We start from the raw sequence: 24,245 nt of genomic DNA on the forward strand, positions 1-24,245 counted from the left end.
TCTTTTTTATTTCTCTCTTTAACTGAATATATCGATTTCTTAAATGCCCCTCTCCTCTTTTGATTTGCCTATATATGCCTCTCTTTTGACCAATCAGATATTTTAATCTGTTGTTCATCCATTTAGGATCATGTTTGTTTGATCTGATTTCCCTATTTGGAACATAATTTGACTGAGCAGCTAGAACTATGCCCTGGAAAGCGTCATATCGGCAACCATCACCACCTACCTGACCCTTAGTCAGGTCATTCCAGTTCAGCCCACCTAAGCAATTTTTCAGTCCTTTGAAATCAGCCAAGCGAAAGTCAGGGACGGAGACTTGATTGCCATTATTAGGGGAATTCCATGATATATTAAAACTGAGTGATTTGTGATCACTTTCCCCAAGCTCATCATTAACCTCAAGATAATTTACACATGTAACTATGTATGATTTTACTTATGTGGACACGTACCTAAATAAACTTACTTACCTGTAAGTGAATCACTATCTTAGGATTTACTACTGTCTAGTGATCTTTTTTTTTTTATTAAATGGGGTGAAAATCCCGGTTCACGTGAGTCACAGATGCTTAACCACTTGTATGATCACTCGTCAAGAGACACCACATTGAATCTGTAAGAAGGAGGCAAAAAGTAAATTTACCTTTGTGTACACCGGGAGTCGAACCGTCGGCATATATGCTCTGAGGAAATTCAGTATTTTGGAGTCTTGTCTTCTGCACTATAAAATATAGATTTGTACCTCGATATTGAAACCTGAAATTAATTTAATTTTAATAACAAATACGTTAATATTTATCATTTTATTGTTCATATCATTATTTTACTATTACTTCTGCTACTACTACTATCAAAACCACCGCTACAACTATTTTTTTTTTGTGCAAGAAAGGTATAAAATACCGACAATACGAAAGTTAAGACACATGTGCAACATCTGGATATCTTTATTGTAGACGTTTCGCCAACCAGTGGCTTTATCAATACAGATTCTAGGACATAATAGGAAGACAGTAGAACTATATACAAAAGATGAGGTAATCAGTCCCTCGGCCTTGGAGTTAGTGTTCACAGCATCGTGGTGGAGGAGAATCTGGAGAAAAGGCAAGAAGACTGGCGGTTATATACGCGTCAGTGGATAGGGACGGGCAGCAGACGAGGGCAGTCACTGGTAGGCGGGATTCCCCAGTGGAAGTAGGTCCTTCCCAAAGAGATGGGTTAGTTGCAGAAGCCGTGAAGAAGGTCTTGTAGATGTCCTCTGAACCAAGATTCCATGATGTTGCAGTGTCTGACAAGTTGTGCAAGAAAGGTATAAAATACCGACAATATGAAAGTTAAGACACATGTGCAACATCTGGATATCTTTATTGTAGACGTTTCGCCAACCAGTGGCTTTATCAATACAGATTCTAGGACATAATAGGAAGACAGTAGAACTATATACAAAAGATGAGGTAATCAGTCCCTCGGCCTTGGAGTTAGTGTTCACAGCATCGTGGTGGAGGAGAATCTGGAGAAAAGGCAAGAAGACTGGCGGTTATATACGCGTCAGTGGATAGGGACGGGCAGCAGACGAGGGCAGTCACTGGTAGGCGGGATTCCCCAGTGGAAGTAGGTCCTTCCCAAAGAGATGGGTTAGTTGCAGAAGCCGTGAAGAAGGTCTTGTAGATGTCCTCTGAACCAAGATTCCATGATGTTGCAGTGTCTGACAAGTTGTGCAAGAAAGGTATAAAATACCGACAATATGAAAGTTAAGACACATGTGCAACATCTGGATATCTTTATTGTAGACGTTTCGCCAACCAGTGGCTTTATCAATACAGATTCTAGGACATAATAGGAAGACAGTAGAACTATATACAAAAGATGAGGTAATCAGTCCCTCGGCCTTGGAGTTAGTGTTCACAGCATCGTGGTGGAGGAGAATCTGGAGAAAAGGCAAGAAGACTGGCGGTTATATACGGCTTCTGCAACTAACCCATCTCTTTGGGAAGGACCTACTTCCACTGGGGAATCCCGCCTACCAGTGACTGCCCTCGTCTGCTGCCCGTCCCTATCCACTGACGCGTATATAACCGCCAGTCTTCTTGCCTTTTCTCCAGATTCTCCTCCACCACGATGCTGTGAACACTAACTCCAAGGCCGAGGGACTGATTACCTCATCTTTTGTATATAGTTCTACTGTCTTCCTATTATGTCCTAGAATCTGTATTGATAAAGCCACTGGTTGGCGAAACGTCTACAATAAAGATATCCAGATGTTGCACATGTGTCTTAACTTTCATATTGTCGGTATTTTATACCTTTCTTGCACAACTTGTCAGACACTGCAACATCATGGAATCTTGGTTCAGAGGACATCTACAAGACCTTCTTCACGGCTTCTGCAACTAACCCATCTCTTTGGGAAGGACCTACTTCCACTGGGGAATCCCGCCTACCAGTGACTGCCCTCGTCTGCTGCCCGTCCCTATCCACTGACGCGTATATAACCGCCAGTCTTCTTGCCTTTTCTCCAGATTCTCCTCCACCACGATGCTGTGAACACTAACTCCAAGGCCGAGGGACTGATTACCTCATCTTTTGTATATAGTTCTACTGTCTTCCTATTATGTCCTAGAATCTGTATTGATAAAGCCACTGGTTGGCGAAACGTCTACAATAAAGATATCCAGATGTTGCACATGTGTCTTAACTTTCATATTGTCGGTATTTTATACCTTTCTTGCACAACTTGTCAGACACTGCAACATCATGGAATCTTGGTTCAGAGGACATCTACAAGACCTTCTTCACGGCTTCTGCAACTAACCCATCTCTTTGGGAAGGACCTACTTCCACTGGGGAATCCCGCCTACCAGTGACTGCCCTCGTCTGCTGCCCGTCCCTATCCACTGACGCGTATATAACCGCCAGTCTTCTTGCCTTTTCTCCAGATTCTCCTCCACCACGATGCTGTGAACACTAACTCCAAGGCCGAGGGACTGATTACCTCATCTTTTGTATATAGTTCTACTGTCTTCCTATTATGTCCTAGAATCTGTATTGATAAAGCCACTGGTTGGCGAAACGTCTACAATAAAGATATCCAGATGTTGCACATGTGTCTTAACTTTCATATTGTCGGTATTTTATACCTTTCTTGCACAACTTGTCAGACACTGCAACATCATGGAATCTTGGTTCAGAGGACATCTACAAGACCTTCTTCACGGCTTCTGCAACTAACCCATCTCTTTGGGAAGGACCTACTTCCACTGGGGAATCCCGCCTACCAGTGACTGCCCTCGTCTGCTGCCCGTCCCTATCCACTGACGCGTATATAACCGCCAGTCTTCTTGCCTTTTCTCCAGATTCTCCTCCACCACGATGCTGTGAACACTAACTCCAAGGCCGAGGGACTGATTACCTCATCTTTTGTATATAGTTCTACTGTCTTCCTATTATGTCCTAGAATCTGTATTGATAAAGCCACTGGTTGGCGAAACGTCTACAATAAAGATATCCAGATGTTGCACATGTGTCTTAACTTTCGTATTGTCGGTATTTTATACCTTTCTTGCACAACTTGTCAGACACTGCAACATCATGGAATCTTGGTTCAGAGGACATCTACAAGACCTTCTTCACGGCTTCTGCAACTAACCCATCTCTTTGGGAAGGACCTACTTCCACTGGGGAATCCCGCCTACCAGTGACTGCCCTCGTCTGCTGCCCGTCCCTATCCACTGACGCGTATATAACCGCCAGTCTTCTTGCCTTTTCTCCAGATTCTCCTCCACCACGATGCTGTGAACACTAACTCCAAGGCCGAGGGACTGATTACCTCATCTTTTGTATATAGTTCTACTGTCTTCCTATTATGTCCTAGAATCTGTATTGATAAAGCCACTGGTTGGCGAAACGTCTACAATAAAGATATCCAGATGTTGCACATGTGTCTTAACTTTCGTATTTTTTTTTTCTTGTGTTACATTGTTAGCTTATAGAACACAGGTTAACTATGAGATCTGACCTAAGTGTCAGTACAAGACTGATCACTGTGTTCTCTGACAGGTGATGAAAACTTCCACAAGAGCCGCAAACAGCAGTACAAGAAGGCCAAGAAGGGTTCTTCCTACGACACAGTACCTTTCATCGATAAGGAAGGTGAGTACACAGTCAAGGGCTCTTGACGCAAGGTTGTAGAACTATCCTCCCATTCCGTTGAGCGAAATTTGATTACTTTCATTCCCCAGATGTGGTATGACCGCCTACGAGATTAGTTTTTTTTTTCCAGTGAATATAATAACGTCTGAGGTGACTAGTTCTTTCACATTCACGTTTGAAGCCGTGTATGTAGTCAGCTTTTACTGTGTCACTGTCTAGGTCATTAAACTTTTCTTTATTCGTCATTCAAGAAATCTTTCCTGGTGTCCTTCAGGTGGAACTGGCAATCTGCACACATTATATTTCGTTCATTTCTGTTCGATCTTGTTATTATAATAATAATCATAATGAAATTCTAGACCGTAAGGTGTTCGAGCGAAGCCTTTACATTTTTCTAATTCTAGGTTAGACTAGGTTCACTTAATTAACCTGTACGTATATGTAGTTATCCGATAACAAGGAATCAACTTAAGCGAGCAGTATACACGTGGCACGTGGATATATGATATAAACTGTTAAATATGGTAACCTCACTCTTACTGTTAAAGTTGGGCATTTAATCTGGTGTCCTTACACACGTTTTTAAAACTGGTTTAAGCTGGTAGTCTCACCTGTACTGTTAAAATTAGTTGTCTAGGCTGGTAATCACACGGTCACTGTTAAAGGTAGTTGTTTAATCTGGTAGTCCCACGCTCATTGTTAAAATTGGTTAATCTGGTAGTCCCACGCTTACTGTTAAAATTGGTTAATCTGGTAGTCCCACGCTTACTGTTAAAATTGGTTAATCTGGTAGTCCCACGCTTACTGTTAAAATTGGTTAATCTGGTAGTCCCACGCTTACTGTTAAAATTGGTTAATCTGGTAGTCCCACGCTTACTGTTAAAATTGGTTAATCTGGTAGTCCCACACTTACCGTTAAAATTGGTTAATCTGGTAGTCCCACACTTACTGTTAAAATTGGTTAATCTGGTAGTCCCACACTTACTGTTAAAATTGGTTAATCTGGTAGTCCCACACTTACTGTTAAAATTGGTTAATCTGGTAGTCCCACACTTACTGTTAAAGTTGGTTAATCTGGTAGTCCCACACTTACTGTTAAAGTTGGTTGTTCCCATATGAAAGTCAATATTTAATTTTTGCATCAAAATTTAGTGAAATTTAAGCAAACAGCTTAATTTACCTAACATATATAAAAAATAGTATTAGTTAATTCCTTCTTGGGACTAAGTCTTCAAGTGACCCACAGTTTGAATCAAGCTTAAATAGTGGAAGTTAGATTAAATCCAAACCAAATGCTCAAGTACTACGTATTTTTTTTTCCATCGTATTAATCTCAATTAAAAAAATAGTACTGGGTCCAGTAATGACCCTTCCACGTCTCTTCCTCGATAATTACTCAATTTCGTTTCTGTTGCTCTACGACCCTTGTGGATTTAACGCTTAGTTTCGATAATTCTTTCCTGATAAGTATTCCTTGATCCACTTAAATATCCCCCTCCCCCAGGCCATTCCTTCCTGCTTCTCTGGTAAAAACAAAAAAAGTAAATCTCCAGAGAATATCACGAACTTCACTAGCAACGAAGCATCTAACTCCATCAAAACTGCCAGGTCAGTTTCACTTTCTGGGCAAGTTACACGCCAACTAAACTTGGTACACGGAGATGTGAGATGCCACGATAATGTTGATTGTTAGGTCGTGGCCACTCCAGAGACCCTCGCCTTACCCTCCATGATGAGAAACTTTCCAATAGTAGTAACAACACCCTAGGAATTTGGGTTTTTATATACTTTTTTTGTATTTTAGTAGAGGCGATGTATCCATGAGATGCAAGTAATGCTTGTTAATATTTCTAGTTGACCAGAATGTAAGTCGCTCTTCACATAATTTATATAATACGTAATTGCTTGTGTAAACATCAGCATATATATATATATATATATATATATATATATATATATATATATATATATATATATATATATATATATATATATATATTAGTATATATATATACATATGTCGTGCCGAATAGGCAGAACTTGCGATCTTGGCTTAAATAGCAACGCTCATCTTGCCATATAGGACAAGCGAAAATTTGTGAATGCAATAATTTCGCAAAAATAATTCTGAACCTAACGAAAAAAATATATTTCACTGTGTTTGTTTAGTATTAAATTATTGTAAACAAATCTAAAATATATTTAGTTGGGCTAGGCTAAAATAAATTGTTTTTGTTATAATAAGGTTAGGTAAGTTTTCTAAGATTCTTTTGGAGCAAAATTAAAATTTTTTACATTAACATTAATGAAAAAAATATATCTTTAAACGTATAAGAGAAAATTTTAGAAAGGTCTTAATTTTAAATGAGTTCTTGCTAATTGACCAGTTTTACATATTCGGCACGACATATATATATATATATATATATAATAATATATATATATATATATATATATATATATATATATATATATATATATATATATATATATATATATATATATATATATATATATATATATATATATGTGTGTGTGTTTGTGTGCGTGTGTGTGTGTGTGTGTGTGTGTGTGTGTATGTTTGTGTGTGTGTGTCCTAGGTAGTAGGTTGGTAGACAGCAACCACCCAGGGAGGTACTACCGTCCTGCCAAGTGAGTGTAAAACGAAAGCCTGTAATTGTTTTACATGATGGTAGGATTGCTGGTGTCTTTTGTCTGTCTCATAAACCTGCAAGATTACAGGTACGTCTTGCTACTTCTACTTACACTTAGGTCACACTACACATACGTGTACAAGCATATATATACATACCCCTCTGGGTTTTCTTCTATTTTCTTTCTAGTCCTTGTTCTTGTTTATTTCCTCTTATCTCCATGGGGAAGTGGAACAGAATTCTTCCTCCGTAAGCCATGCGTGTTGTAAGAAGCGACTAAAATGCCGGGAACAAGGGGCTAGTAACCCCTTCTCCCGTATAAATTACTAAATTTAAGAGAAACTTTCGTTTTTCTTTTTGGGCCACCCTGCCTTGGTGGGATACGGCCGGTGTGTTGTGTTGAATATGTGTATGTGTGTGTGTGTGTTCACCTATTTGTACTCGCCTATTTGTGGGTGCAGGGGTCGATTCATAGCTCCTGGCCCCGCCTCTTCGCTGATTGCTACTAGGTCCTCTCTCTCCCTGCCCCATGAGCTTTATCATACCTCGCCTTAAAACTATGTATGGTTCCCGCCTCCACTACGTCACTTTCTAGGTTATTCCACGGCCTGACTACTCTATGAAGAAATACTTCCTAACATCCCTTTGATTCATCTGTGTCTTCAGCTTCCAATTGTGACCTCTTGTGTCTTTGTCCACCTTGTCTATTCCGCGCAGTATTTTATATATCGTTATCATGTCTCCCCTGACCCTCCTGTCCTCCAGTGTCGTCAGGCCGATTTCCCTCAACCTTTCTTCGTAGGACAATCTCCGTAGCTCTGGGACTAGTCTTGTTGCAAACCTTTGCACTTTCTCTAACTTCTTGACGTGCTTGACTAGGTGTGGGTTCCAAACTGGTGCTGCATACTCCAGTATGGGCCTGACGTAAATGGTATACAGAGTCTTAAACGAATCCTGTGTGTGTGTGTGTGTGTGTGTGTGTGTGTGTGTGTGTGTGTGTGTGTGTGTGTGTGTGTGTGTGTGTGTGTGTGTGTGTGTGTGCGCGCGCGCCGAATAAGTAAAATTGGTCAATTAAAAAGAACTGATTTAAAATAAGTCCTTTCTAAACTTTTATCCTATAAGTTTCAAAACTTTTTTTTTATTTATGTTAGTGTAAAAATTAATAATTTTGTACCAAAAGAACCTTAGAAAACTTACCTAACTTCATTATAACAAGTGCAAGTTAATTTAGCCTCATCCAACTAAATATAGTTTAGATAAGTTTACAATAATTTAATAATAAACAAACACAATAGAATATATATTTTTAGTTAGGTTCAGAATGATTTTTGCTAAATTACTGCATACACAAATTTTCTCTTGCCTTATTCGGCAAGAAGAGCGTTGCTATTTAAGCCAAAATCGCAAGTTTTACCTATTCGGCACGACACACACAATATATATATATATATATATATATATATATATATATATATATATATATATATATATATATATATATATATATATATATATATATATATATAAAATGCATGTTTATAATTATGATACACGTTTCAGAGTTTTTCTATATATGTAATGCTAATGTTTACACAAGTATATAAATTATGTCAAGAGCGACTTAGATTCAGGTCGGCTAGAAATGCTAGTCACTACTAGGCTTCTTAATGAGGCTTTTGATACAAATTGTACTCATGGGGGAAGTGTAGATACTGTGGAGGTCATACTACACCTGGAAATGCGAGGAAATCAGGTTTGTTCCAAGGAAAGGGAGGCTCACTCCAATTTCTTTAATCAGTATTTTTTCTCAAAGAGATGGCATGTAGAATTTCCCAAAAATTCATACTTAAGACAGCAATCTTACGACGACGTTTGGTTCCGTTCTGGACGATCATCAAGTCACTGCTGTGGATGTAGATTGGTTGGTTAATAGGGATTTAAAACCTATAGACTACACTAGAGTTATCAAGGCTGCACGTAACCTTGTAACCACCAGACAATACTCTAATCTTTAAAATAGGGATTATTGTAAACTCAGCATACATTCACACATACACCTCTTCAATGCGTTTTATTATGTAAAGCCTTTTAACGAACTCTTAGAAATATACAGAGAAGCTTAGTGTTACCCAAGATTTAAGTGCAAGTACACCATAAATTTTTTTTCGAAGTTGGAGAATAAATTAATATATAAGCTGCATGTGCATACAAAAAGTAATTTGTTAAACGCCGTCAAGGTCTCAAGGACCAAATACTTTCTCTCGTGGCTTTAACTTTCCCTTGAGGTACACATTCCCATGTCTCTCCCTCACTCCACCTTTCTTAAGAGACACAACACCGCCTCGCTGCAAGATACCTGCTGAACAGACTATTTTTTTTTTTGGCACGACTTTATCAAGCCAGTCACTTCTATATATGAAGAGAAACGTCACATTAATTATTTCACGGGGAGCCCTAAACCCATACAACGCCTTGGGAGGCAATCACATTTGATCCAAGGAAAGGGAGGGTAGCTCTAGTTCTTTGGGTCAAAAGCCCTTCACCAATGTGGACAGTGAGTCTTTGTACTCACTGTCTAGCATAGCAGAAAACTTTATTATTGTGTGACCGTTATGCCACCGACACCCTCAGATAAGACGTTCTGGCGGAAGGAGGCGCAGAAGGAGCTGGAGACGCAGTTGGGGGTGAGGCCGAGGGTGACACAAGCCAAGAACGTCATCCTCTTCCTGGGTGATGGCATGTCTGTGGCCACCGTCACTGCCGCCAGGATCATGAAGGGGCAAAAGACGGGCAAGTGGGAGCACCAGGACCTGGCTTGGGAAACCTTCCCATACTCCGCTATCATTAAGGTAAGGCAGAACAACCATTTGTGCAACATTCTTTCAACTCTCGGTTTTCTAAACCATTTACAATAGAGCATAAGTTTCTGCCTCTGGGTATATGGCTGGGTATGTTTGGCCATGGGCATTTCACTATTAATCCTCAATTTAGAGACAAATTTTTAGAGATTTATTGTATTATCAGTGGCTGTGTGTGGAGCTTAGTATGTTATGAACTAAGTTGTGTATTGACTTAGGTACAGATTATTATTATTATAATCAAGGGGAAGCGCTAAACCCGGAGGATTATACAGCGCCTGGGGGGGATGTGGAAGGCATTCAGGCTTAATTCGGGGAACTGGAGCACAGATCCAATTCCCTAAATCAAGAGCCCCTCACCAACATCAAGGAACCTTCCTTGAGGGGACTTAGGTACAGAGATATCTTGAATATTTCGTATTTTAGACTTTAATACCGAGATTATTTAAATTCGGAATATATGGATCTAAATATTTGTTCTGTAATGTTTTGATTTGTCTTAATTTGCGTATATTCAGAATTCAGTACAAAATACAAAAATTTATTTCTTTGCAAATGTTACAATGTGTGATTACATTTCATAATTTGATTGGTACAAAGAACGCCACTATCATGCCGGGGCATTTCGGGCAAACTTAACCTATTTTTACTCACCTGTTTGTATTAGTAGGGGTTAGACCATAGCTTGTGTCACCACCTCTTATCTGGCCGTTACCGGATTCACTTTCCAAGCCTCAGTGGACCCTATCTTGCCTAAGTCCTGATCAGCTTGAGGATCTTGCAGCAAAAAATGCCATAAAACTGGTTTTGAGACGCAAGTTTAATTCAGTTTGTGCTTCATGAATAAACATTGCTTCCCAGAGTATATTACTGATGTCAGGGCAAGTCCTCCATGAGTGTGGATGTTACCTTGTGACAATGTAAATACAAGTCCTTGAGTTATCTTGCCGTTTTCACTTAAGATTATTTCACCAATTATCCCTGTAATCTTACTGCTTCTTTCTGTTATCCCATAACTTATAGTTATCTCATCATATACATCTGTTGTACGGTGGTGTGTTGTTCCTCGGGAAAGGGTCGACACTATAATACGGGAGATAGGCTTTCAGCTCCATTAAAAAAACACAAAGTATTAAAACATTAATTTCCTGGGATTTTGTTATACCTGTTATTTGATGGTGGAGGTACTATTTTATTCATGAAATAGAACTGGTGTTATGAAACAAAACTGGAGTTTTTGGTCATACGACCGAGGCCTTCCACTGGCTTACTGGTTCACCCCGTTTAAAATTAAAGGTCACATCAAGTGATGTTTATGTCTGGTGATCTGATGGTGATATATTGGTCAGGAAACACCAGTGTTTGATAGTTAATTGAAATTTCAGGCTGTTGATTACACTACCAGCCAAGAACACTAATACCTAAAATAGGGATTAAAATGAACTCTCGATGTATACAAACTGAGATACACCTTTCGGTGCAAATGTGCTGTGATTGAGCTACACGTGTCTTCCTTACAGACTTACACTGCAGACAGCCAGGTGGCTGACAGCGCCGCCAGCGCCACTGCCTACCTCTGCGGCGTGAAGAACAACCGTGGCACTATAGGTGTAGATGTTAATGTCAACAGAGAGAACTGCTCAGCCCAGCACGACCCAACCTTCCATACACACTCCATCGCTAAGTGGTTCCAGGTAAGTAAAAAATGGGAAACGGGAGGAAGAAGTTTCAACAAAATTGGATACATAAAAAGTACCCTGTTGCCCTATTCTACATGGTAGTTACACAATGGAAACAAAAGCTGTTTCCCTGTCATATTCCATCACACAAGATGGGTCTAATACAAGGTATTGAAATCAGTCAGGTTGAGCTGGGCAATGACGATATCAAGTATTCCAGTAAAGGTTCATCAGCTACGGCAGCTTTAGAGGTTTCCTTCTAGCATAGGATGATGAGGAAGGGTTAGGAGGGATGTGGGTAGGAGAGATCAGAGAAAAGGATTGTGGGTATGGATGAAGAGATAATATGATCGAAGTAACCTAGCCACTTTGTTTTTGTATTCTTGATCACAAGCACAAGATTAGCTAGGCTAAATGTTGCCATATTTATATTCACTGTCAAGCTATAAGCCCGTAAGGGTCATACAGTGCCTGAGAAATTGGAAGATACTTCTAATTCATTGAATCAAGGGCCATGTAACAGCATCAAAACACCAACCTCGAAGGATCCAGGTAAGTGGCTGCCTTGTCTTCATATAATTCACTTCTGTGGCAGTCTCGGCTCCATTTAATGCTCTATGGCAGCTTGGCTTCATAATATCTGTGGCCGCCTTGACTCCACATATTCTGTGGCATCCTTAGCTCCATATAACAATGTTCTGTGGCAGCCTTGGCGTCACATAACTGTTTTGTGGCAGCCTTGGCGTCACATAACAGTGTTATGTGGCAACCTTGGCTTACATAACAGTGTTATATGGCAGCCTTGGCTTACATAACAGTGTTCTGTAGCAGCCTTGGCGTCACATAACACTGTTCTGTGGCAGCCTTGGCGTCACATAACAGTGTTCTGTGGCAGCCTTGGCGTCACATAACACTGTTCTGTGGCAGCCTTGGCGTCACATAATAGTGTTCTGTGGCAGCCTTGGTTTACGTGTTGATACACTTGGTATAAGTCACAATAACATCGACAAATAATAATCGTGAGTAACTATCATGTGTGTTCAGGCGTGTTGCAATTAATGACACTACGGGGGTAACGTCTTAGTGAGGGTTTAATAGCCTTGGCCATGAGAGTAACGCCGTGTTTTATTACACGTGTCAAACATTACAGGTCTTTTTTTGTTTACGATGTTCATGAGACTTATCTCGTGGCTCCCACGGAACTACGTCTGGTTCATGTATGTCAAGTTCCCCTGGCGTGTTTGCATGTGTGCCAGAACCACGTACTTGTATTCACCCCCCCCCCTACCGCTTACCCTCCACGGCCTTAGTCAGAGACCTTGCTGAAGAAGGTCTCTGACTGGGGTCGAAATATACACACCTGGTTTTTACCTGCATTTCAATTTTGTGTCCGTGTGATCTCCCACTTCAATTGATTAGTTTTCATGACAAGGTAATACAAGCAATACAGCCTTCTTTATATACATGTAAGATGTCAGTATGCAAGTTAATACATGCAGTATAACCTTAATATACATGTAAGACGGAATTATACAAGGTAATACATGAAGTACATTCTTCTTAATATACATGTGACATGACATTATTCAAGGAATTTTTTTAATACCGCTGACACAATCTAATTACCACCATCGACTCTATGAACCTCCTGTTGATATAATTATTACGTATTATTATTATTATTATTATTACAGGGCTTGAAGGAATGGCAACTACTCGGGTTCGACCCCAGGAAGAGGGGGGACCTCATTTTCTTAGATAAAAATTATCACAACGAAGCGCTAAATCCCTAAGGGTCATACAGCCCTTGGATTAAAAAAAAAAAAAAACCTCTCGCCGGCATCAAAAAAACCTTCCTTGAAGAGTCATAAACCTACAATAAATGTTTATTATTCGATTTCTCAGGGGTGTCTGGAGGCCTTAAAACTGATGAGTTAGTATGAGAGGCTGCAGCCTTGGCACCCTAAGGTAGATTTAAAAGTAGATCCCACGCAGTCATTACAGCTTGTAATTACTTGTTGCTTCGTCATCCTGGTAATAATTTGTTGATTGGTGACTTGTCATTGTGATTGGTTATTCCACTTACGGTCTTGCAATAAATTAATAACGTGATCAAAAATATGTTTCACATTAGGCTGTCACGTTTACTGCTGTTGCATTCACAATGAAGCGCTGAACCCGTAGGTGTCTTATTTTATTATTATAATCAAGGGGGAAGCGCTAAACCCGGAGGATTATACAGCGCCTGGGGGGGGATGTGGAAGGCATTCAGGCTTAATTCGGGGAACTGGAGCACAGATCCAATTCCCTAAATCAAGAGCCCCTCACCAACATCAAGGAACCTTCCTTGAGGGGAGGTGTCTTATAGTCCGGGGAATGGGAGGTAATTAGGTTTGATCCAGGCAAGGATAGTTCCAGTTCTTTAACTCAGTAATTCTTCTGAAGAATATATTCACATATTTCATGGAGACTTGAGTGGACGAGGCTCTGGTGTGGTATAACAACCTCCAGGGTAAGACTTCTGACTACCAACTCACCAAGGTACCTTGATGTTGTAGGATAAGTGAGGGAGGTACTAACCTCCTGCAATACCACCGTGACACGGAAGCCTGGTCAGTGTTTTGCATTGTGATAATTCAAGCTCATTTATACTAACTTACCTTTCCCGCGTGTTTCTTAAAAGTTGTAATATACTATATATATATATATATATATATATATATATATATATATATATATATATATATATATATATATATATATATATATATGTCGTGCCGAATATGTAAAACTGGTCAATTAGCAAGAACTCATTTAAAATTAAGTCCTTTCTGAAATTTTCTCTTATACGTTTAAAGATATATTTTTTCATTAATGTTAATGTAAAAAAATTAATTTTGCACAAAAAGAATCTTAGAAAACTTACCTAACCTTATTATAACAAGTGCAATTTGTTTTAGCCTAACCCAACTAAATATATTTTAAATACGTTTACAATAATTTAGTACTAAACAAACACAATCAAAAATATTTTTTTCGTTAGGTTCAGAATGATTTGGGCAACATTACTGCATACACAAATTTTCACTTGTCCTATATGGCAAGATGAGCGTTGCTATTTAAGCCAAGATCGCAAGTTCTGCCTATTCGGCACGAAATATATATATATATATATATATATATATATATATATATATATATATATATATATATATATATAATGTGCCGAATAGGTAAAACGCGATTTTGGCTTAAATAGCATATGGTCTTCTTGCCGAATAAGACAAGCGAAAATTTGTGTATTCAATTATTTCGCAAAAAATCATTACTACTACTAGTACTACTACTACTAGTACTACTACTAGTACTACTACTAGTACTACTACTAGTACTACTAGTACTACTACTACTACTAGTACTACTACTACTAATATTTTTTTCATATTTCTAGATTGCATCAAAAAGTCAAATATGGTTCGGTAGAAGCCTAGGATTGACATCATGGATTTTTTAAGAATTTTTTCACACTATAGATTGAATGTTGCCAGGTTAATGCTCTGTCATCTCTAGTGGTTATAATCATAACAGTATTTTTTTAATAGGGGTGGAGGGGTAAGCCAGCGGAAGGCCTCGGTCAGGTGACCAAAAGCTCCAGCTGTAGGTCATCATATGACTAAGACTCGCGTCAAGAAACACTTGTCCTGTTTCCTGACAAATTTTACCTAATCTATGTTGCCAGGAGGAAGAATGGGGGTGCATGAGGGCACGTCGTACCCCGGGGGGGCATAAAGGTACGTCATACCCCGGGGTACAAACAATGAACATTTGTGAAAGTTGTGTACCTGATAATGAGGTTTAGCTATACAAGAGAGTGGGAGAACCACTTACACCACCTACCCTACCACTGATCCCTCTTACCACTTACACGTCTGGCCGACCATTTGACCACTTGCCTGTCTGCCTGAACACTCTTCCGTAGTATATATATTGGCTAACGAATATTAGGCTTTCAAAATGCAGATTATATTACTGCATGCTGCAGTAACATAATCTGCTAGTCAACTGTAATTATATCTACGCTCTCACGAACTACCTTTAACTGGTATTTTGTAACGCAGTGGCTGCGCCTTCAGCTTAAAACCGAGCCACAGCCTGGTTGGTCAGGTGCTGACTTTAGGTGCCTGTCCAGTGCCTTCTTGAAGACAGCCAGGGGTCTATTGGCAATCCCCCTTATGTATGCTGAGAAGCAGTTGAACAGTCTTGGTCCCCTAACACTTAGGTGGTGTAGTATATATCAAGGCTTGAATTTAAAATAAGTTAGCTAGGATAACATCGCTTAGCGTGTCCAGTTTTCACTTAGTTTTAATTAAGACAAGGATAGCATGTAATCCCTAGTTCATCTCTGCAGCTAGTGAACCATCTTAGGTCATTAGGAGCAACAAACTACCTCGCATTTTAACTGCTAGAGTTGCTAATTAGGTTAAAGCACCTAGCAAACTATCCACACGTGTTAAACCTGGGGATACCCACAGCGGGTCACCTGACCTCCACCTACCCACAGCGGGTCACCTGACCTCCGCCTACCCACAGCGGGTCACCTGAACATTCACCTTCCTAAGTAAATCAGTGTATTTGTGGTGAAGCGCTAAACTCGCAGAGGTCATACAGCGCCTAGACAGTGGAAGGTAGTTTTGATCCAAAGCATGGGAAGGTTAATTATACTTCCTCGGATCAAGAGCACCTCACCGGAGCATCCCCTTGTAGATGACAGAGTAGAACGTAAGGTGAGGCAATAACCTAGCATGGAACCACACTGGTAATTACTGCTGACAACCCTTGCTAAGTACACTCATTCATTAACTGTTTTGTGTAACCTACTTATGTGAGGGTGAGAGGGAAGGGTAGGAGGGGGAGAAGAGAGGGAAGGGGGAGAGGGAAAGAGAGGGAGAAAGGAGAGAGGAGCTTTTTTTTAGTAACAATGTACACCAGCAGTGTGCTGCTGCGCTATTCTGTATGATAGTTACACAGTGGGAACACCAGCAGTGTGCTGCTGCGCTGTTCTGTATGATAGTTACACAGTGGGAACACCAGCAGTGTGCTGCTGCGCTGTTCTGTATGATAGTTACACAGTGGGAACACCAGCAGTGTGCTGCTGCGCTGTTCTGTATGATAGTTACACAGTGGGAACACCAGCAGTGTGCTGCTGCGCTGTTCTGTATGATAGTTACACAGTGGGAACACCAGCAGTGTGCTGCTGCGCTATTCTGTATGATAGTTACACAGTGGGAACATCAGCAGTGTGCTGCTGCGCTGTTCTGTATGATAGTTACACAGTGGGAACATCAGCAGTGTGCTGCTGCGCTATTCTGTATGATAGTTACACAGTGGGAACACCAGCAGTGTGCTGCTGCGCTGTTCTGTATGATAGTTACACAGTGGGAACACCAGCAGTGTGCTGCTGCGCTGTTCTGTATGATAGTTACACAGTGGGAACACCAGCAGTGTGCTGCTGCGCTGTTCTATGTGATAGTTACACAGTGAGAACATCAGCAGTGTGCTGCTGCACTGTTCTGTGTGATAGTTACACAGTGGGAACATCAGCAGTGTGCTGCTGCACTGTTCTGTGTGATAGTTACACAGTGGGAACATCAGCAGTGTGCTGCTGCACTGTTCTGTGTGATAGTTACACAGTAGGAACATCAGCAGTGTGCTGCTGCGCTATTCTGTATGATAGTTACACAGTGGGAACATCAGCAGTGTGCTGCTGCGCTGTTCTGTATGATAGTTACACAGTGGGAACACCAGCAGTGTGCTGCTGCGCTATTCTGTATGATAGTTACACAGTGGGAACATCAGCAGTGTGCTGCTGCGCTATTCTGTATGATAGTTACACAGTGGGAATCCCTGTCGTAGTCCGTCACGCAACATGGATAATTACATAGCGTTGAAATCTCTCAGCCTGGGCTGGGAGACTTCAGTAGTGTCAGGCTGGGCTGGGAGCCATCAGTATTGTCAGTCTGAGCTGTGAACCTTCAGTAGTGTCAGTCTGAGCTGGGAGCCTTCATTAGTGTCAGTCTGAGCTGGGAGCCTTCATTAGTGTCAGTCTGAGCTGGGAGCCTTCAGTAGTGTCAGTCTGAGCTGGGAGCCTTCAGTAGTGTCAGCCTGAGCTGGGAGACCTCAGTAGGAGATGATATCATCAAGTGTTGCAGGTCACTAGTACATATTACCAACAAAATGATATATCAGACGCACTGGCTTCTTGGCTGAGGGACTGATTGCCTCTTCAGTCTTCTGTACTGTATTGATAAAGCCACTGGTTGGCGGAACGTCTACAGAATAAACATACCCAGATATTGCACATGTGTCTAATTCATTATCGTCAAGTATTCCACCAAAGGTTCATCATCTAGGTTAGGTTAGGGCGGCATCAATGGTTTCCTTCCAGCAGAGCTGCAGTTAACTATCACTTGGGAATTACCATCTCTCAGGATGGTCTATCCTGAGAGATGTTTATCCCTAAGTAACACTAACCCCAAAGATAACTGTAAAAGGGGTAGTTATCCCCTGCCCCCTTCTCCCAGACGCTTGTGAAAGTTGAAACGGAAACTGCAACTCACTTGAGAGGTAGCGGGAGGGGTTGAGAAGAGAGGAAGAGGGATGATAGAAGAGGGGAAGAAATTCTGGAGGTACGTAGCTGAAGAACAGCGTAAGAAGATAACATATGGAGGAGGTGAGGGAGGTAATGATGTAGAGAGAGAAGTGAGACGAAAGGAGAGGTGGGAAGGGAGAGAGAAAGTGAGGGAAGCAATGTTGCCAGACAGACGAAGACTAAAGAGTAACGGAAACGGAGAGAAAGTGGGAAGGAAAGAGTGAAGGAAGTAGCAAGAGACAAGGAGATGCAAGGTGGAAGATGAGCAGTGATAGTGAACATCCTCTACCCTCCTCCCCTACCCCCACCACATACATTATCACCCATCCCTCACCTTCACCACCTGTGACGTCTACAATCCTTCGTGTCTCTAATTCCTCCTGTCTCTCCCACCTTGCTCAATACCTGCCCCCTCTACCCAATACCTACCCTCTCTACCCAGTACCTGCATCATTACCCAATACCTGCATCATTACCCAATACCTTCCCCTTTACCCAATACCTACATCCTTACCCATCCAATAAGGTTGCAGAGTCAGTAACGGTAGTGGGAAGTGCTAAAGGGAAAATATAATCAACGTTGGTGTAATAAACCTGTTGCTGACAAAAAGTTAAAGATGGGGTCTGCGTCAAAGGTAGGGCTGTCAGCGAGGTCAAGTAAGGTACGTTAGAGCGATAACGACGCCGGAAGTAAATTCTGAGTGCCTGCTGGTAAACAGGACAGTCTTGTTAGTGGAGAACAAAAAGGCACAATACCGTGGCTGGAACATCTCTCTCTCTTGTTAGTATGACAGTAAATGGTCGAAGTCGGACCGAAACGTCGTCGTAAGCGCCTCTCTCCCATGTGCTAGTAGATGGCAGGCTTGGTGAGGCTTGGCAGACTGTTTACCAGTGTGCGGGCCTGGCCACCCTCGCATGACCTAGAGACGCCTCAGAACGATGCTAGCCAACAGGAATTTCAGGTTTGAGCGAAGCTTCTTGGTAATTACATGGGTCTCACTCTCTCTCCTCGTGGGGCATCTGGTCAACCTTGGACGTGTTCGTCTTCATTAAGCCTCGCATTTTAAGCAAATATAAACAAGGCCTTAACACAAGCAAGTTTCACGAAGCACAGGGAAACTTCTCCATTAATTCCAGGTCACGTTGCCTTCAAGTTAGTTTTTATTTAGGGTTGCGTACCTAACATGCAAATATTGTTTTTATAATGATGTTGAGGGTACACAGATGTTATGGGCACATTAGAAATACCTCAAGTAGACTTAACCCAGGATAATGCAGTTGATGTCAGCTAGGCTTGTATACATTGTACATGTACTTGTAGAAATAAAAGTCAATAATAATCTTTATACAAGTACATGTACAAGGTGTACAGGCCTAGCTGACATCAATGACATACTGCTATGTAGAAAGACCCTTGTTATACAGAGCATTTCGGGCAAATTAGGTCAGTTTTGTCCCCCAGGGTGCAACCCACGTCAGTCGACTAACACCTAAGTACCCATTTTACTGCTAGGTGAACAGGGACAGTAGGTGTCTTTAGGAAACACATCCTAATGTTTCCACCCGTACCGGGGATCGATCCCCGGACCTCATTGTGTGAGCTGAGTGCGCTAGCAATCAAGCTACGGGACACCCAAAACAATGCGACTTATTTCCACTGTCGTACTGTCGGCAACAGGTAACAGCAAGGTTTTATTTTGACAATATTTCGAGTTGGCTAAATTATTATTATCAAAAAGAAGCGCTAAGCCACAAGGGCTATACAGCGCCGTAAGTTGGCTCAAGTTTCATTATATCACGATAAAGTTCTACACGGTTGTCCCAGTAATAACATGTTGCACAACGTTTTACCTTTTCTCCAGATCAAGTTACTGGAGTCTGGCTTGACCAAGAGCCAACCATAAACTGTTCTTGTTAATGACAAAAAAAGTATCTGCGAGCGAGTCTCTGGTGTTAGCAAGATTTAACTCACAACACTGATTTATATTTTGGATGTTTCGTCTACACTGTTGTCGGTGTCATTGTCCCCTGCTAATCCCATTCATTTATCCCCAACCCCTGACAGTCCTATTTATTGCCCCTGCCAGTCCCACTCATTGCTACCCCAACCCCTGCCAGTCCCATTCATTGCTCCCAACCCCCTGCTAGTCCCACTCATTGCTACCCCAACCCCTGCCAGTCCCACTCATTGCTACCCCAACCCCTGCCAGTCCCACTCATTGCTACCCCAACCCATGCCAGTCCCATTCATTGCTCCCAACCCCTGCCAGTCCCACTCATTGCTACCCCAACCCCTGCCAGTCCCACTCATTGCTACCCCAACCTCTGCCAGTCCCACTCATTGCTACCCCAACCCATGCCAGTCCCACTCATTGCTACCCCAACCTCTGCCAGTCCCACTCATTGCTACCCCAACCCATGCCAGTCCCACTCATTGCTACCCCAACCCCTGCCAGTCCCACTCATTGCTCCCACAACCTCTGCTAGTCCCACTCATTGCTACCCCAACCCCTGCCAGTCCCACTCATTGCTACCCCAACCTCTGCCAGTCCCACTCATTGCTACCCCAACCCCTGCCAGTCCCATTCATTGCTCCCAACCCCCTGCCAGTCCCACTCATTGCTACCCCAACCCCTGCCAGTCCCACTCATTGCTACCCCAACCTCTGCCAGTCCCACTCATTGCTACCCCAACCCATGCCAGTCCCACTCATTGCTTCCCCAACCCCTGCCAGTCCCACTCATTGCTACCCCAACCCCTGCCAGTCCCATTCATTGCCCCTGCCAAATCTCACCCGTTTCTCGATACCTGGCTTGCGCCTCTGAGCATAATAATAATAATAACATTACTAATCCCATCCCTTCCCTCCCTCTGATCCCTCGCATTCCTTCCCTCCCTCTGATCCCTCGCATTCCTTCCCTCCCTCTGATCCCTCTCATTCCTTCCCTCCCTCTGATCCCTCGCATTCCTTCCCTCCCTCTGATCCCTCGCATTCCTTCCCTCCCTCTGATCCCTCTCATTCCTTCCCTCCCTCTGATCCCTCTCATTCCTTCCCTCCCTCTGATCCCTCTCATTCCTTCCCTCCCTCTGATCCCTCTCATTCCTTCCCTCCCTCTAATCCCTCTCATTCCTTCCCTCCCTCTCATTCCTTCCCTCCCTCTGATCCCTCTCATTCCTTCCCTCCCTCTAATCCCTCTCATTCCTTCCCTCCCTCTCATTCCTTCCCTCCCTCTAATCCCTCTCATTCCTTCCCTCCCTCTGATCCCTCTCATTCCTTCCCTCCCTCTGATCCCTCTCATTCCTTCCCTCCCTCTAATCCCTCTCATTCCTTCCCTCCCTCTGATCCCTCTCATTCCTTCCCTCCCTCTAATCCCTCTCATTCCTTCCCTCCCTCTTATCCCTCTCATTCCTTCCCTCCCTCTGATCCCTCTCATTCCTTCCCTCCCTCTGATCCCTCTCATTCCTTCCCTCCCTCTGATCCCTCTCATTCCTTCCCTCCCTCTGATCCCTCTCATTCCTTCCCTCCCTCTAATCCCTCTCATTCCTTCCCTCCCTCTGATCCCTCTCATTCCTTCCCTCCCTCTGATCCCTCTCATTCCTTCCCTCCCTCTGATCCCTCTCATTCCTTCCCTCCCTCTGATCCCTCTCATTCCTTCCCTCCCTCTAATCCCTCTCATTCCTTCCCTCCCTCTGATCCCTCTCATTCCTTCCCTCCCTCTGATCCCTCTCATTCCTTCCCTCCCTCTGATCCCTCTCATTCCTTCCCTCCCTCTAATCCCTCTCATTCCTTCCCTCCCTCTGATCCCTCTCATTCCTTCCCTCCCTCTGATCCCTCTCATTCCTTCCCTCCCTCTGATCCCTCTCATTCCTTCCCTCCCTCTGATCCCTCTCATTCCTTCCCTCCCTCTAATCCCTCTCATTCCTTCCCTCCCTCTGATCCCTCTCATTCCTTCCCTCCCTCTAATCCCTCCCATCCCTTCCTTCCTTCCATCTGGTATCTCTTTCTCCCCCGTACCGTGACCTCCGTCCACTGGGAGGATGACCCAGTTCCCTGGCTGATTGGCTGTTCCTCCCTTCTACTCCCCCTCCCCAAACCACCCCCTCCCTCTGAGGGTCAGAGCCAGTGGTTACCACAGAGTCAGGTCAATTAAGAGGTCATCTCAGCGGGTCAGATTGCATCTCGGCGTTCCACAGGTCCTGTGTATATTTCATTTGTAACGATAAGTCAGGAGCGGTGGTGAAGTCTCCTTACTCCGTGTGATAATAATATTTATTTCTACAGACCATAGCTGACATCAGTGACATACTATAGAAAAAGCCCCTTGTTATGCAAAGCATTTCGGGCAACTTGGGTTAATTTTGTTTCCAGGACAAAAATTAACCCAGGTGAGCAAAGACAACAGGTGTCTTAAGGAAACACGTCCAGATGTTTCCGTAAGTTGAAGGCAGACACGCTAACTATACTCAACTACAGTAGTCGATATCACGTTGTTAAGAGGGTCGTATCAACCACCTCCAGGAAATGTTGATTATTAATTTCTCTGGAGGAGAGCTAAAACCGTAGGGGTCACACAACTCCTGGGGAAATAAGAGGTAATGTGGATTTAGCCCCGAAAACAAGGAGAGAAGTGGGGGGATAGCTGCAGTTGCTTGGTTCAAGAGCCCATAAGCAGCATTATGTGCAGGATTAGGTATGTGGTGAAGGTGGGCAGCACGCCAGGATGAAGAGGTCGTGAGAGCCCCTTCAGCACCCAGACCTTGTACACACACACACACACACACACACACACACACACACACACACACACACACACACACTACTGCAGCATATGGTAGCCTGAGTATGGAATCATTCAAGTGGTCAAGCACTTCAAGAAATTTGAGAAAGTGCAAAGGTTTGCAACAAGACTAGTCCAGGAGCTAAGGGGTATATCCTACGAGGAGAAGCTACGAGAGGATTTGACAAGGTGTATAGCGACAGAATATTTCAGAGATGTAACACAGTAACAAAGGATCACAGCTAGAAATTGAAAACTCAGATGAGTCACAGGGATGTTAAGGAGTATTTCTTCAGTAATAGAGCTGTCAGGAAGTGGAACAATTTGGAGAGTGATGTAGTGGATGCAGGATTTATACATAGTTATAAGAAGAGGCTGGATAAAACTCATGGAGAAGGGAGAGAGTGAACCTAGTATCAACCAGCGAAGAGGCAGGGCCAGGAACTATGACTCAATCCCTGCGACTGCACCTAGGTGAATAACTAGGTGATTACACACAAAAAAAGTCCAAGTGCCTATCGATAAATGCCCTTGACAGCTAGTAACTACAGGGTGACCCGCCACTGCAGGTCTCGCTCACATTAACTACGCATTCGGCTGGTATACTTGGAGGTTACCTGGAGGTTATTCCGGAGATCAACACCCCCGCGGCCCGGTCCATGACCAGGCCTCCCGATGGATCAGGGCCTGATCAACTAGGCTGTTACTGCTGGCCGCACGCAGTCCAACGTACGAGCCACAGCCCGGCTGATCCGGCACTGACTTTAGGTATCTGTCCAGCTCTCTCTTGAAGGCAGCCAGGGGTTTATTGGCAATTCCCCTAATGCTTGATGGGAGGCTGTTGAACAGTCTTGGACCCCGGACACTTATGGTGTTTTCCCTTAGTGTACCAATGGCGTCACCATTTAAAAATTAAGAGAGAACATGATATAATATTATTGCAGTGTCACGTGATGCCTGATTGTAATCTGGGTAATAACATGTTACTTAAGAGTTTGGAAACACAGGAACTTCCGCATGTATCATACTTGTAATGATACTAGTATATAATACTAGTATAAAACCGAGTTTACCTTAATTTCATAGACAACAGAGTTGATACATCTCAGTTTTCGCGAAAGCATTTGGCTTCTCACACTCGTGGCTCCTTTAAGGGGAGTGCCTTGAGGCCAGTGAGGGGCTTTTCATCCAAGGGACTGCAGCTGTCATCCCCTTGGTTGTGCTGATATGATGTGGCGGTGGTGACACAGGTAGTGGTGGTGCTGTAGTGTCTACGGTAATGGTGGTCGTGTGGTAGTGGTGGTGCTGTAGTGTCGATAGTGCTGTGGTAGTGGTGGTGCTGTAGTGTCGATGGTGGTGGTGCTGTAGTGTCGACAGTGGTGCTGTCATAGTAGTGCTGTAGTGTCGATGGTGGTGCTGTGGTAGTGGTGGTGCTGTAGTGTCGATAGTGGTCCTGTGGTAGTGGTGGTCGTATG

At 42.8% G+C, this 24,245-nt stretch overlaps 1 protein-coding gene across 4 annotated transcripts in view; it reads left to right on the plus strand.

The window, feature by feature from the left end:
* Nucleotides 1–24,245, plus strand: part of LOC128687049 (alkaline phosphatase-like) — a 149,956-nt gene that overhangs the window by 43,158 nt on the left and 82,553 nt on the right. For all 4 annotated transcript variants that reach the window (XM_070082545.1, XM_070082548.1, XM_070082546.1 and 1 more), the window contains 3 exons: nucleotides 4,060–4,152; nucleotides 9,438–9,655; nucleotides 11,185–11,358. In XM_070082545.1, coding sequence (XP_069938646.1) covers nucleotides 4,060–4,152; nucleotides 9,438–9,655; nucleotides 11,185–11,358 — 485 coding nt within the window. The remainder of the gene's footprint in view (nucleotides 1–4,059; nucleotides 4,153–9,437; nucleotides 9,656–11,184; nucleotides 11,359–24,245) is intronic.

Source organism: Cherax quadricarinatus, chromosome 7 (assembly GCF_038502225.1).
Source record: "Cherax quadricarinatus isolate ZL_2023a chromosome 7, ASM3850222v1, whole genome shotgun sequence".
Classification (NCBI taxonomy): Eukaryota; Metazoa; Arthropoda; class Malacostraca; order Decapoda; family Parastacidae; genus Cherax; species Cherax quadricarinatus.